The sequence below is a fragment of the Colletotrichum fructicola genome (genome assembly GCF_000319635.2).
Source record: "Colletotrichum fructicola Nara gc5 chromosome Unknown KSG_Nara_v1_contig04, whole genome shotgun sequence".
Taxonomy (NCBI): Eukaryota; Fungi; Ascomycota; class Sordariomycetes; order Glomerellales; family Glomerellaceae; genus Colletotrichum; species Colletotrichum fructicola.
In genome coordinates this window covers 4,350,506-4,365,134 of record NW_027094054.1, presented here as the reverse complement: position 1 = coordinate 4,365,134, position 14,629 = coordinate 4,350,506, and the positions used below count along the sequence as shown (strand labels likewise).

Below are 14,629 nucleotides of genomic sequence, written 5' to 3'. Positions count from 1 at the left end.
GTATTCCATCCTTTGAGTCGCTTCAGAACCCAAGGTTTTGATTGATCTTGGCTAGTATTAGCAATGGGATACCCCGTCCTTCGCATGGCGCTCACCGCGCTCGCGGTTCTTCTTGCCCAGCGCCAACTAGCAGCACAAGCACGCAGAAGAGACAAGCGCCTCTCACACTCGGATGAGCGTGTGCTCATCATCGGAGCTTCGAGCGGCGTCGGTCGCGCCGTAGCAAAGCAGTATGCCGCCCGCGGAGCACGGATCTGCGTTGTCGCTCGCCGCGCAGACGAGATCACCACCCTGGCCAAGGAGTGCGGGGACAAGTGCATATGGCAAGTCGCAGACTTCAGCAATGTTGAGGACCTTGTCAGTCTAAGGAACCGGCTTGAGAAGGAATGGCAGGGCCTGGATACGCTACACATTTGCGCGGGGGTATCGGCTTTGCAACCTGCCATGGCCCTCACCGGTGTCAAGTCCGCGGAGGAGGATGCCGAGGCCGTTGGGATTCAAGCGGCAGTCAATATCGCGGGGCGTGCTATCAAAGGCAACTTTGATGGGCCTCTGGCTTCCGCGCTGACATTTGTAAGAGTCCAAGGAGCCACGCACGGCTTTGCTTGGCTATATGACTGACAAACTCGCAGATTCCCATGTTGACGAGAACGTCAAAATCTCCCTCGATACTCCTTGTCTCATCAGTTGCCGCCGTCATCCCCGCGCCGACAAGAGCTCTCTATGCCGCAACCAAGGCTTCTTCTCTCCTGCTGTTCCAGTCATTGGCCATCGAGCATCCGAAGATCGCCTTCACTTTCATCCTGCCCGCCACCATTGAAGGAAACTTCCGAGCGTCCGCAGTGGATTCGGGCCCCGTGAGGGAAGAAGACCCCAACAAGCACGGGTTGAAGATCGACTACGTCGCTGAAAGATGTATCGACTCGGTCGACCGTGGTGTGACGGGCAACGTAGTGCTCCCGAAGATGCCGTATGCTATCGCGCAGTATCTGTACCTTCTCTGGCCTTCTTTCATCGAGGGTCGGGCTCGTAAGAAGTACAACTTTGAGGCGTAGGAAGCGGGCTGGGTTCTGAATCAACAAGTGCTACAGGCGAATTCTTCCTGTACACTTGGATGTCATGCCATGGGCAGGCCCATGACTCGATGATCGTAATGTCAAATATTCCATACCGTATACGTTTCCGTACTTGGCAGCATGAATGTCAGCAGCAGACCATCATCCCAACTAGTGCACTGTCGTCAAGCTGACTGCGAAGAACAGCCCAGTCGTTCGCTGCTCGGCATTCGTTCACTCAAGTCATTGAAACTAGATACAAGTTACTGCTTCATTATTCGTACATCACTACCCTGGTCAATCCAACAAATATTATCCAACAGTAGCACACGCCCTATGGCGTCCTATGACGCATTCACATCCTTTCAGCCTTACGACCCCTTCGGCGTCCAATCATTATGTAACACAGGCATCTCCTGTCGCTCAGATCTGCGCTCTCAAAAACCGGCCGATGATGGGCGGAATAGGGTTCCCTTCTGTCTTCTTGAGCTTGACATCTGCAACGAAGTCTGGAAGATACCCGCCAAACATGATGTCAATGTCGCTATCTCGCCTCCAAGCACAGAAACGTCCATATTCCACCATGAGCTCTGGGAGCAAACGGAACGTCGCGCATCGGTATGCTAGCTCGACATGTCGCTCCACAGGGCGGTCATGTTGGAACAGCGCTTCTCCCTTGCAGTACGATGCAAGCGTGTCGTGAAACAGCCATGCCATGTTGTATCTGTCCGCGAAGAGCATCAGTTGGACAAGCTTCAATTGGTAGAGCTCGGCCTCGACACGAAGTGTCGACATGCCGAACACCGGGATTTTCTCCACATTCTGGAGATGAGGCTGAACACATTCGCGCCAATATCTGACTGTTTGACTTCTTCCCTCGGCGTTGTCGGCTGTCGGAGCGGTCGCTGCTGCGCTTTTCTGACTCATCTGCAGCTCATAGTTGCCGTAATCCCGAAGTCTTATCTCCTCGGCAGATGTGCTTATGCTCCAAGGCATCGTTTGGAACTTCTCGGGAGAAACGGCCGCTGGAGTCACATTTCCCACACGAACGCTGTCATTTTTGACACATGTGTGCGACAGCATTGTGATAGGGTGACGTGCGGCTGGGGCGCAGTGCTTTTGGAGCAGTCTTCGAGGGATGAAAGGGACTTTGCCTGTGTAAAGGAATTGTGTCATGAGACCGACGACATCAGGATGGTCCATTAGTCGGAGCTTCTTAGCCCCGTGACCATTCTTTTGGCGCTGGAGCGTCTCTCGAAAGCAGGCGCAATCCGGGTTGGCAAGTAGGATGTTCGCATGAATCGAGATTTTTCTTCCCTGAGGGCCGACGATGAAATCGACCATTGTACTGCCAAAGTAGCTTTGAAATTTTAGTAACTTAGCAGTAAGCGTGATGATGCGGGTGGGACATACTCAAAGACGGCTAGTCTTGGCCCTTCTGCAGGCGTGGTCTCGACTGTGGATGCAGGAGGTATGACAGGTAAAGGCCTTGGGCGTAAGGTGGCTGCGATTGCTTCCATTCTGGAAACATCATTGCGGAGGCTGTGGCCGCCTGTGGCGGTAACGTTCATTGTAACATCTCCCACAGATGTGTCGTTCACAATTGCCAGTTCTCGCGGCAGCTGGCTACTGATATCCTTCATCATCTCGTCTTCAGCTCTTCCTGCCATCTTATGTTTCTCGGGACCAGAGCCTTGAATGCCAGTTCGAAATGCTTCTGGGGGATCTTGCAGCTGTCAGCTTTTATCAGTGCAAGGATAGAAAAAGAAGCAACTTACTCCTCTTAGGTTTGTTCGTTGTTGTTCGCTGCGGCAGTCTGCGGCAAACTGTTGACTGTGAATCGATTGTTTCCGATGTGAACAATCGAAGTGGGTGTTGTGCGCGGGAAGAAAAAGGATACGAGCAGAATCTGACGAGGTGAGGTGAAGTAAGGTGAATTCTCACTTTGCTCCTGCCCCCTTTGTATGTGACCATGCATCGCACCTTCCTCAAATTATTTTTCAGTTCAGTACGTAAGTATTCTCTTTCGCATGCGTCAGACTCATCCATTGCTTCCAATCGCTTGCACAAATAACCTTTTGTAATTTCAATCACCATCTATCAGTCTATGAGATGAGTTTAAGTACCTAAGCTATCTCCTGCAAACTTTGAACTGAGAATTGAGAATACGCAGCGTCGTCCTGTAGTTGTTACAGTAGATTTGGAAATCTGAGTACCCCCCTCCCTGAAAGTTCACTTTGAAGACAAAACTTATACTTGCTGTTGAGGAAGCATCTCGAACTGATTCCTTCGCATCTCATTTTAACCAGTGATTCGACATGTTGGTCGGATTATGACTTCTCTTTCTGTTGAAGGTGAAAACCTCAGACTAGGTAATCCACTATATCTGGACTGCAAATTTATTCACGATTTCGACTTTTGTCACTCAATACACACGTACCCCTTGGAAACTTTGATATTTCAATTCGAGAGGCTCTACGGTCATTACCGTGATGTCGACGCCAGATGAGTCTCCATCCCTAAGTTGCGAGCCATGACGAACAGAAACTCCACAGGCACCAACAACACGTACAGAATATGTGCATCGCCTTCCGCATCTCATGCAGCGACGTTGGAAAGGCAGCCGAACTGGCCAACCGGATCGCATCCAATTACCTACACCCGTCAGATAATCATGTCCACCGGTCAGCCAAACCCCTGGCTAGGTCCAGTCCGAGCATGCGCCCAGTATGTAGTCACGGAGGTGGAGCACGAAAAAGGAGCTTTTACCCGTTTGGCTCGTTGCATACAAATTTGGGTTCGTTATTGCATATGTCGTCTAGATAAAGTAGAGATCATCTTGGGAGGACCCGGCTTGCCGCTCGGGTGGCTCAAACGACATGTCATTCTTGACATTTGCAGGGGCTTGGCGCTCAGACTGCAGGGAATGCAACGTGTAAGCAGTACGACGTTGTCTTCGTGACGGGCGATGGGGAGCATGCGACAGCCTGACTCCACGGAAACGCATGTGAAATCAATAACTGGGGTATCTCAGAAACTTGAAGTCAGATCTTACACCGCAGATTCAAGGTGTTGATCGTAATAGGCAGATGGTCCATATCGTTGCAATTTCGATGCGAAGCAGCGTTGTCAACAGTCATCCCAAGAACAACATCACCGATTGCAGGTATTGCTGATGCAGAGTCATCGTGCCATCACAGCATCATGCAGATCCCCGCTCGCCCACCAACAAGGATCCCCGCATCTCCTCTATCTTCACCTGTAGGCTGCAGACGACGTGGGCCATATCGCAGCGTTGCGACTGCAACCAACTCCTGCTGTGCGACCAGAGATTCATAGGACGATGGCTCTTCTCCATATCTGCGGCTTTGCCCCGCCTCCAGAGCCTGATTTTGCAAGGAATGATAAGAAATGATTGATGCCCGTTCTCAAGTTGCCGTTTGGCGTATCTGCTCACCTTCTTTTCTCTAAAAGTCATTGTGTAAACTCAAGTTTTGTTGTACAACGGGGTCTGGTCGCCATGGACACAGTCCTTTTCCCCGCCAATGGGACTATCCCTCCCTGGCAAAATCTCCTGGGCGAAGCGCAGAGCCACAAGACGAGCATTGTTCTTCTAACTCCAGCTCTGAGCTGCTTTGTGTGGTTCCTTGTCTCGTGGTCAACATCTCCCTTGAAGAAGTACCCCGGGCCATTTCTTGCAGGTAAGATACAGACCTCGACATCATGTTCCGTCCACCAGTGGAAAGGAAGTTAAGACTTACATTTCCCCTTAGGATGGACCAACCTGTGGCGTTTGTGGCATACGTACAACGCCAACTACGCACCAACGATGAAGAAGCTCCATGATAAATATGGCCCGATCGTACGCCTAGGCCCCAATCTACTAGATATCGACATTCCCGAGTTGATCAAGATTCTGTATGGCACGGATGGAAAATGGTCTAAGGTAACGTACCTGGCCTGTCAGAGGCTTTCTACTGAGGGAGGCTGTGCTAAGTATCAACCAGTCCGACTTGTACAAGAACAGCAGCTCCATCATCAACGGAAAGATCACATATCACATGTTCTCAGAGACGAACAATGTCGAGCACGCGCGGATGAAGAGGCCTGTGGTGCGGCATTACTCCGTACCCAGCGTCCTCGCCATGGAACCGCATATGGACAGGTGCATCGACGAGTTCTGCGACCACCTGCAAAAGCGCTTCGTAAACACCGGCGAAGCTTGCGTTTTTGGCGACTGGCTGGCTTTCTGTAAGACCTCTCAAGATTATATCCCCTTGTGTGTTCCAAGGCTTACTTTTCTAGTCGCATGGGATTTTCTTGGTGCCGTCACGTTCAGCAAGAAGTTCGGATACATGGACGAGGGCCGCGACTTCGATGGCACGCTTGCGGTGGGAGACCAGTCTATTGACTATCTCGGCCTCTGCGGGCAGATGCCTTGGATGGACTACTGGCTGGACAAGAACCCCGTTTACCCACTCGGGCCTCCTAATTTATCGAACGTCACAAGAATCGCCGTGGAGCATTTGGCTGCCCGGCTCAAGGGTGAGGACAAGAACTTTATTCCCGAAAAGCCCGACTTCCTGCAGTATTTTGTCGACTCGAAGGGCACCCATCCCGATATCGTGGATGAGGGAAAAATCATCGGATACCTCCTCCTGAACCGTAAGCAGACACTTTGAACGCATATCCGAGCTACTTTGTTGACGTACCCTACAAACAGTCATCGCTGGAGCCGACACTACAGCAATCACAATGCGTGCCCTCTTCTACTACTGCCTCAAGAACCCTCGCATCTGGAAACGCCTTGAGGAAGAAGTCGTCACCAACATCCCCGCCGACAAACCCGCCCCTCACGCCGCCGCCCGCGCTCTGCCCTACCTCGAAGCCGTCTGCCGCGAGACGCTGCGCTTCCACCCCGCCGTCTCCATGACCATGGAACGCATTGTCCCGCAAACCGGCCTCGCCCTCCCAGACGGCTCCGTCGTGCCCGGCGGCTCGCTCATAGGCATGAACCCCTACATCGTCGGTCGTAACAAGGATGTCTACGGAGCTGATGCGGACGAGTACCGCCCCGAACGGTGGCTACAGCAGGACGGGGAAGACGACGAGGCGTACAAGCTCCGGATGAGACAGTGGAATGCGACGGACATTGTGTTTGGCGGCGGGTCGCGCATCTGCTTGGGCAGGAATCTGAGTCTGATGGAGATTTACAAGGTTGTCCCGTCGCTGATTGCGAGGTTCGAGATTGAGTTGGTGGACCCGAATGAGAAGTGGTGGACGAGCTCGCGGTGGTTTTACAGGACTCAGGGGGTGGTTTGCAAGTTGAAGAAGAGGGCGCCGAGCACTGCCTGAGCGGACATTGATTGCCCGGTATGATCATTGCGCGAGGTCTACTATGGAAGGTAGGACAGACATTGGAATGCTCGAATGGTCGAACTTGCGAGCGGGAGCTTCATCTCACAGAGGAACCAGGGACATACTCAAAGTGTGATTCAATTATCCGCTGCTCTACGAAGCATTATTCAGAGAGTAGGAGCAAACGTGCCGTTCTTGCAGTCGAAGCCCAGCTGGGGGTTCAGATCAGGCATCGCGTTCATGCAGATGAGCTTGGACTCGCTCTTGCTCTGCGGGTGAACCTTGATGTCTCTGGTCTGGAAGTTCTTGCACGACTTCTCGGTGTTGCACTCAATGATGACGGCTTCAGTGTGGGTGAGGTTGGTGAGGCCAACATTGTACCAGCAAGGCTGCGAATTGTCAGCAAGAACCCTAGGCATTGAGCAGAGTGGTCGGGACTTACGTCTGAAGTGCAGGATCCATCGCCAGGGCTATATGTGTTAATGTTACCCGAGAAGTGCTCCCACGTGAAGTCCTCCATCATGACAGACGAGTTGTTGGGCCTGTCGCCGCCAGCACTGGCCTGGTTGAAGTATGTCTGGGTGACAAAGATGGGGAAGGTCACGTTGTCGACGCGGATGTTGCTCCAGGTGATGTTCTTGGCCAGACCCTGTCCACCGATCCAGCTCTTGAAGCGAGCAGCGTACAATCCGCCCTTGACGGTGACGTCCTCGAATCGGATGTTCTGCACGTCGGCAACGGACGCGACCTTGGATCCGAGGGAGCCAACGCTCATGCCGTGGGTCTCGAAGCCAATGGTTGCGTGCTTGAAGACGACGTTGTTCGCGCCGTCATTGATCGCAATGGCGTCGTCGCCGTTGAAGATGTTGCTGTTAGTGATGGTCACGTCCTTGGCGCCGACGTCGAAGCCGTCGGTGTTGAAGGGGAACGCGCTGCTCGAGGAGCGGGCGTCGATGACGGTGTCGGAGATGGTGATGTTCTTGCCCTTGATGGAGAAGTTCCAGCCGATGGGCTTCAGGGACTTCATGTGCTTCATGACGCCGTTCTGGACGTTGAACTGCATGAGATGAGGGCGGTTGGGGGTGCCCGCCTGACCGGGCTGGTTGAGATCCCACCAGGCCTGTCCGTGCGACTTGATCCATCCGGCATGAGGCTATTCATAGTTCGGTCAGCGCGTGTTCGTGGGCAGTAAGTTTGTAGCCAAAAAAAGAAGAGACGCACATCAGATGAGCCGATCCATTGCACGTTGGTACCGCCGATTTGGAACCACGTGAGGGTGCCGCCCTTCGCCTCGACAAGCGACTGCATGGCTGGAATGTCTTGAGGCAAGGTCAGGTTTCCCTGCACCTTGATGATGACATTGTTCAGCTTCGCGACAAGGGGTTCGTAGATCTTGTACTCGACGCCGGCAGGGAAGATGATCTCGGAGTTGTTGGCGCACTTGGTGAAGGCCTCAGCAATGGCAGGCGAGTCCGACGCGTCGCCCTTTGAGGGGACGATGGTACACCTGTTGGCCCAGGAGGGAGCTGCAGCTGCAGGGGCCGCGAGGCATACAGCCAGCGACAACAGATGACCGTACAGCATTGTGGCGAACCAAGACTTCCGAGGATCAAGAAGCGATGAACGTTGACGTTGGCAGACACCATCAATCACACGGGGGGCCGGGAGCCAAGGCGGGTGTTATAAACGCCACAAAGCTTCGGTCGATTCATGCTCCATCTTTCGGATTTGAGGGGTCGCGAACGTTGCATCTTGGACCGAAGCCTATCTGGTTTTAGCAATTTGAGTTGGGCCAGGATGACATGGGTTGCGCGGAAATGAGCCCGGTAGCACATAAGCAGCAAGGTCAAGATATGACAAGGAGGAGGCTCTCAGCAACGAGGGGTGGGGCCGTTGAAACCAAGGAGAGAAAACGAACGCGAGATCGGACGACCTGCTTTAATGGAGGGGAATGGTTGATGGAAATTGTTTCTCCGGTTGGAGCTAGCCTGCAACTGATCGACCACGCCTGCGTTCGTTGGTTCCCCCGCGCGCGGAATTGCGCTGGACTAGGATCTGGGGTCGGATGACCGGCACCTTGCGGCTCCTGTCAGGGGAAACAGGAACTTTGGTAGTCAATTTTCTCACATTGAGAACCAGGAAATACTTTCATGGACGGAGAGAAGACCATGTTGGAGGACCAATGGTTCGGGAATAACATCTATGGAAGGGGGCGGGATACCGCCAGATTAGTCCAGCTATCCATCGTGGAAGATCTGGAGAATATGTCCGTCTTGGCACTTGTGCGGTCTGTCATGAATTCCGGTGAACTTTGCTGTTATCTCGAGGACTCGAGCGGGCGTATTTGAATTGGTTTGCAGCTGTGTATCCTTCACTTACTCATGCAACCTGAGCCTCCCGCTTACAGACCGTTGGAAACTCCGGTCGCTCCAACGCTAAGCTGAGTCAAGCCAGTCCGGTATCTGGGCTTGTCTCTCTCGGCGTCAGCGCCACACGCGAAGCTGCCTCTCATGTTCAAATCGTTGAATATCCAGATAATGCGCCTTGTTGTCGTTGAATCTGTACCAGCATGGGAGGAGGCAGATGCGCGAGGGCGACTCCTTGAGGTTCTGGTCCGAGGCCGCATACCAGACGAATCGGGAACCCAACCAATGAGACGAATACAAATATGCAACCTTGAACAAGCCAAGTCAGCACCCAAAGGCATCCTGCATGGTTTTGGCTAATGTGCAGGCAGCTGGTGGTGATGCTGTCCGTCGGCGGCGGGCTTGAGCTGGACCGACAGAGACCGAACAAAAAGAAAAGACCCAGATCCAAAATCCAGCTACTTTTTGCGACCCCCGAACCAGACTCAATCCGCCAGGCCCCACCAGTCCGAGTGGATCGGTCCTTCGAGGGTCGCAAAAAACATGCAAAAGTTTTCTCGCAGCACCAGAAGTGTGAAGCTCCAGGAACTCACGATCTTACGTAATGATTGCTTACATAATCTGGATCCCCGGTCGGCGCCTGCCAACGCCGCTGGGACGCCTTCATGACGGCAAGAGCCCCACACAGAGCCAAAGAGAACCTCCTACTGGCACAAGCCCGCGGTCGCACCCACCGCAAAGCTCGAGTCTCGTCCACCCCCCCGGTCACTTTGTGGGCGACGCGCGCGACGCCTCGATAATTCCACCTTGCTGGCCCACGAAGTTGTTCAACTTCATGTTGACAGCTTCCCGACTTTCCCGCCGAGTCATGACGTCCGCATACGCCAATGGCTCCGCCAAGGCGGCCTACTCTTCCTCCTCCGCGACGACTACTGCTCTGAGCAGATGGAGCATTGCGGGCAAGCAGCTGCCGGCCGTTGATAAGATCAAGGCCCTGCACATTTACGATTTCGACAACACTCGTCAGTGCTCCCTACCTGTGTGTTACCCATTTGCGCCGCTGATGCTAACCCAACCCCCCTTTTGTAGTCTTCAAAACCCCCCTTCCGAACAATGCAGTATGGAGTGGCCCTACCATCGGCGTGCTTTCCTCGCAAGATATGATCTGCAACGGCGGCTGGTGGCACGATTCCCGAATCCTCGCAGCGACCGGCGAAGGCGTCGAGGCCGAAGAGAAAAAAGCCTGGGAAGGATGGTGGAACGAGACGATTGTCGACTTGGTCAGGCTGAGCATCAAGCAGAAGGACGCTCTGTGCGTACTGCTGACGGGTCGCTCTGAGCGTGGTTTCGGCGACCTCATCAAGAAGATGATCCAGAGCAAGGTACTCGACTTCGACATGGTGGGCCTCAAGCCCGCCGTCAGCCCGACGAACCAGGCTTTCAGCAGCACGATGCACTTCAAGCAGCTGTTCCTGACGGCGGTCATGGAGACTTACAAGAACGCCGACGAGATCCGGATCTACGAGGACCGCCCGAAGCACGTCAAGGGTTTCAGAGACTTCATGGCGGATTACAACCGCAGACAAACTATCAACGCTACGCGCACCCGCGGACCGATCACAGCCGAGGTGGTGCAAGTGGCCGACCTGTCTACGACGCTGGACCCTGTCATTGAAGTCGCAGAGGTACAGCATATGATCGACCTTCACAACGCGGAGATCGCCAAGCAGCCTATCGATGTACGTCCCCAGAGGCTTCAGATCAAGAAGACAGTCTACTTCACGGGCTACATGATCAAAAAGGAGGACACTGCACGGCTCGTGAAGCTCGCTCAGATCCCGTCCGGCATGCCTGACCAGGAACTGAAGCATCATGCTAACAATATCCTCATTTGCCCACGCCCGTGCCCAGCGAGCATCTTGGAGAAGGTTGGTGGCATGGGTGCCAAAGTAACCTGGCAGGTCAGCGGTCTGGGATGCTACGAGAACAGCATTTGGGCAGCCAGTCTCCGGCCCGTTCCTTTCCAGACAAAGTTTCATACTGACAACCCGATTCCCTTGGTCGTACTCGCTCTTCGCAAGGGCGCCCGTCCCGTCGACGCCGGTAAGATAGACAACTGGCAAGTCGTCCCTCAGGACAAAGCGTTGGTATTCGAGACCACTATTGGCGAGAAGATGATCCTTCGCATTGAGCCCGAGGACCCCCACGAGGATGAGTACGAGTCCCTCTTCGCCAACAAGTCTTCTAAGAGAAAGCACGATGGAGGGGACTACTCCCGTGACCACCGGCGTGCTCCGTACAACGGCCGCAACGAACGCCGAGACTTCCACTCTGGACGTGGCCGGGGCGGTGGCGGCGGCTTCCGTGGTGGTAGGGGTGGTGGCAGAGGTCGCGCTAAGGGCGGACGTGGACGCGGAATGCATGGCTACCGCTCTCTGGACGACGTCGATCGTAACCAGCAAGGCGGCTACAGCCAGCCGGTCGACTACGACGACTCAAACTACCCCTCCCTTCCTGCGGCACCGGCACAGCAACAGGGTGGTTTCTACGGCCAACAGCCGCAGTACCAGGCTCCCTACAACGCTGCATGGTCCACGGGACCTCCACCAAATGCGCCGACTGGGCCAGCCCCAACGGGACCGCAGGGACGTCCCATGGGAGGCGGCGGTGGCCCCAACTACGGCGGTGGCGGCGGAAGCGACTTACAGAACTACTACTAGAAGAAGAAGAGGTAGATCGCTCTGTCGCTTTCGCATGAAGCGGGCATCACTGGAGTTTCGTCGGTCGGGACGGCTTTCGGACATATGGATCGATTCAAACAACTGTCGTATATGATGGGTTGCGGCCGCCGAGGCCAACACTTTTTTTGGTCGGACAAACACAAAAACGGGGAGACAAAAAGGACATTGTTATGTGGGAATTTGCATGTTTATGCAGGATTAGCTTGGCGTCTGGCGGCTATGCTTTGAGATGATACCTTTACTTGCAATGTAGCAAGTCATTCTGAGACCATCAACCGACCTTTGCTGTTCACCGTGACATTTGACTTCATCACGATACCTTGAACTTTTACTCTATTTTGCTATTTTGGATCTGCTCTATCGGCAGCTGGACAACGCGCTCGACATGTCTATGACGGCTGCTTTTCAGGCTGCTGTTCAGGCCCCGTTCGCGCTTGAAGCCGACGCGCGACTGCCTCTCCTCTTCCTCTTTGGGGGACACAAGACCTACTCGTCGTCCTCGTCAGAGTCCTCCTCGGCATCCTCGAACCACTCAATCAGCGCCTTGCACTTCTCCTTGAGCGTGCCCATGCCCTCGCCCTCCTCCGCCCTCGCGTCCTCCCACCATGCCATGATACCCTCCTCCTCGAGCACGTCCAGGCTGTACAGCTTCTGCAGCGTGGCGGCGAGCAGGACGCCGGCGCGCGTCTGCTCGAGGTTGCGCGCGCCGAGGAGCGCGCGCTGCAGCGCGAGGACGAACTCGACCTGCTCCTTCTCGTTGTCGCCCTCGTCGCCGGCGACGCCGACCTCCATGACGAACTTGGCGGCGCCGCTCTTGGAGGCGAACACCTTGTCGGCGGCCTTGGCGGGCTCGAGGCCGCCGTGTTCGGGCTCGAGGAGCTCGGCGGCGCGGCGGCCGAAGGCGACGGCGACGGCTTTGCGCATGGAGACGTCCGAGGCGTCGTTGGCGAGGCGGAGACCCATGAACTCGAGCTTGGCGGAGTCGAAGTCGCCCGAGTCGGCGCGGAGGGCGTCGAGGAGGCCGTGGACTGCGTCGTGGTGGAAGCCGGACTTGCCTGCGGAGTCGTCTGAGACGAAGGAGTCGGTGCGGGCGCGGTCGGCGAAGGGGGTGAATCCCTCGTCGTCGGACTCCTCGATTTCGGAGGAGAGAGTGGAGACTGAGGAAGTTGAGAGATTGAGGTGGGCGAGGTTGTAGATGAGGGAGCGTTGGAGGATTGAGGGGTCCTCGTCGTCTGCGTCTTCGGCTTCGGGGTCGACATAGCGCGCACCCTTGCCGGAAGCGCCGACGAGCGATGTGTCTGGGTCCACCGGAGAGCCGTTGTATGTGGTGACCGCGAGGACGGCGTTCTCGGGGATTTTGGTGTTTTCGCTAATTGTAACGCCGTATGAGATGAGGCAGCCGGCGTCGACTGAAGCACCCTTCCCTACAACGCTGGAGTCGGCGAGAATGGATCTCGTCACTACCGCACCATCCTCGATAATGGCGTCGTCCCAGATGAAGCTGTTCTCGATGCGGACGTTCTTTCCGATCCTGCACCGCCTGCCAATAATGCTGTCGGTCACTCTGCTTCCCGCGCCTACACTCGTGCCCTGGCCAAGGATGGATCTGGCGAGTGAGCTATCCGGCGCCAAGACGGTACCGTCCTCGATTGAGACCGCGCCAGCCGTCATCTTATACGTCTGTCCAGGGATCACGTTGCAATCGGGAACAAAGGGAAACGTCCAACGGCCGAGGACGTCTCTGCTGATCGACTCGTACATCTGTAGGTTGTTTGCGCGTGCGGCGTACCCGTCCTCCAGCACCTCGGCGTAAATGGCCTTTCCGTTCAGCTCCCAGTCCTTGAGCACACCGTGCAGGAAGTTTCGCCTGGGAAGCTCGTAGTCGAAACTCTCAGACCATAAAGCCAGCACTTCGGGGGTGCAGATGTCGATTCCGGCATCGATCAGGTCCCCGCGGATCTCGAAATCGGTGGAAAGCTCGTCGACGACTGCGGGGTCGAGGGACATGTAGTGGTCGCTCTGGAGGGGGTTCGTCTCGTCGTAGTGTAGGCATCGTTTCGTCTTCGAGTCCATCACGAAGACGGGGTTTACCGCGTTCGGCTTTGTCCTGTGCTCCTCCGCGCCGCCTGACCTGAGCACCACCGTCATGATGTTCGTCGCAGAGACCTCCTTGCGCGCCTTGTGTGACTTGAGAGCAGCGTCGAGAGAGATATTCGAGACGACATCGCCGTGTACCAAGATGAAGTCGCCATCCATAATGCCTCGGCCATCGAGGTCGCGTAGGAAGTCACCCACGGATCGGGCATCGGAGACGCGGATAAACTGCAGGCTGGTGAAAGGTGTGCGGATCGACAGCGGCGACCAGCGGGAGGTGTTGATGTAGTTCTCAATCTGTTCAGAGTGGGAGCCGCAGTAGATATAGACCTCCTGGACGCCGTTCATGGCGAGGAACTCCAGGGTGTACTCGATGAGGGGCGTGTTCGCGAGAGGGAGGAGACACTACCCCGCGGGCGAGGGGTTAGCCGGCGTCGCATGGACTCGACAATCGTACAGACGACTTACTCTTGGCTTCTCGACCGAAAAAGGAGCAAACCGATCCTGGAACGAGTCGGCGATGACCTGCAATGGCGCACGGCGTGGTTAGCGACCCTGAAGACTCACCCGGGCTTCTGCCCCACCATATGACGCTTGCGGGCTGCGAACTTACCACGGCCTGCAGGACGTCCTCCCGCTTGCCCTCGGCGGCCTTGCCGGACTTCTTGCCCTTGCCGGCGCCGGATGCTTTTCCCTTTTGCTGCGACATGATCTGTTGAAGTGGATCGCGGGTGGTTCGGCGCTTTTCAGGGAGAGAGGGAGGGGGTAATCTGCTCTGTCGCGAGTGAGTCAACGCAATCCCACAGCTTGGGTGTTGGAAATTTAAGGTGAGTCAACTGCTCCGATGCGGGGTGGGCCGTGCGCTAACCCTCCCTCGGTGTGCCTCGGTCAGTGTATCTCACCGAAATGTCACTGGCAACTTCATCAGATGAATGCGATTGCGACAAGCCAGATTCGAGACGAATAACTTGGGTTTATTTGAATATTACTCATCTCAATCTACAGCACGCTTAGT

The 14,629-nt window shown here is 55.2% G+C and overlaps 6 protein-coding genes across 6 annotated transcripts; 3 read left to right on the top strand and 3 right to left on the bottom strand.

The window, feature by feature from the left end:
- Positions 1–63: 63 nt before the first annotated feature.
- On the top strand, positions 64–1,381 carry HSD2 (11-beta-hydroxysteroid dehydrogenase-like 2; the record flags this gene model as incomplete). The annotated part of the gene is made up of 4 exons (XM_032021077.2): positions 64–573; positions 633–1,029; positions 1,092–1,202; positions 1,263–1,381. The coding sequence occupies 4 exons, from the start codon at positions 64–66 to the stop codon at positions 1,379–1,381; spliced, it is 1,137 nt and encodes a 378-aa protein (XP_031882075.2).
- Positions 1,382–1,478: 97 nt separating this feature from the next.
- CGGC5_v008011 (uncharacterized protein) lies at positions 1,479–2,138 on the bottom strand (the record flags this gene model as incomplete). Its single annotated transcript, XM_032021076.1, has 1 exon — positions 1,479–2,138. The coding sequence occupies one exon, from the start codon at positions 2,136–2,138 to the stop codon at positions 1,479–1,481; it is 660 nt and encodes a 219-aa protein (XP_031882076.1).
- A 2,437-nt stretch (positions 2,139–4,575) lies between these two features.
- vrtE-1 (Cytochrome P450 monooxygenase vrtE) lies at positions 4,576–6,410 on the top strand (the record flags this gene model as incomplete). The annotated part of the gene is made up of 5 exons (XM_032021074.1): positions 4,576–4,756; positions 4,829–5,001; positions 5,063–5,306; positions 5,361–5,720; positions 5,779–6,410. 5 exons carry the CDS (start codon positions 4,576–4,578, stop codon positions 6,408–6,410), a joined length of 1,590 nt encoding a protein of 529 aa, XP_031881954.1.
- Positions 6,411–6,580: 170 nt separating this feature from the next.
- On the bottom strand, positions 6,581–7,997 carry pgxC-1 (putative exopolygalacturonase C; the record flags this gene model as incomplete). Its single annotated transcript, XM_032021073.1, has 3 exons — positions 6,581–6,802; positions 6,856–7,566; positions 7,635–7,997. The coding sequence occupies 3 exons, from the start codon at positions 7,995–7,997 to the stop codon at positions 6,581–6,583; spliced, it is 1,296 nt and encodes a 431-aa protein (XP_031881953.1).
- Positions 7,998–9,647: 1,650 nt separating this feature from the next.
- On the top strand, positions 9,648–11,499 carry CGGC5_v008008 (Uncharacterized protein; the record flags this gene model as incomplete). Its single annotated transcript, XM_032021072.1, has 2 exons — positions 9,648–9,801; positions 9,869–11,499. The coding sequence occupies 2 exons, from the start codon at positions 9,648–9,650 to the stop codon at positions 11,497–11,499; spliced, it is 1,785 nt and encodes a 594-aa protein (XP_031881952.1).
- Positions 11,500–12,006: 507 nt separating this feature from the next.
- Positions 12,007–14,323, bottom strand: tif225 (putative translation initiation factor eIF-2B subunit epsilon; the record flags this gene model as incomplete). Its single annotated transcript, XM_032021071.1, has 3 exons — positions 12,007–14,019; positions 14,083–14,139; positions 14,228–14,323. The coding sequence occupies 3 exons, from the start codon at positions 14,321–14,323 to the stop codon at positions 12,007–12,009; spliced, it is 2,166 nt and encodes a 721-aa protein (XP_031881951.1).
- Between the last annotated feature and the right edge of the window lie 306 nt (positions 14,324–14,629).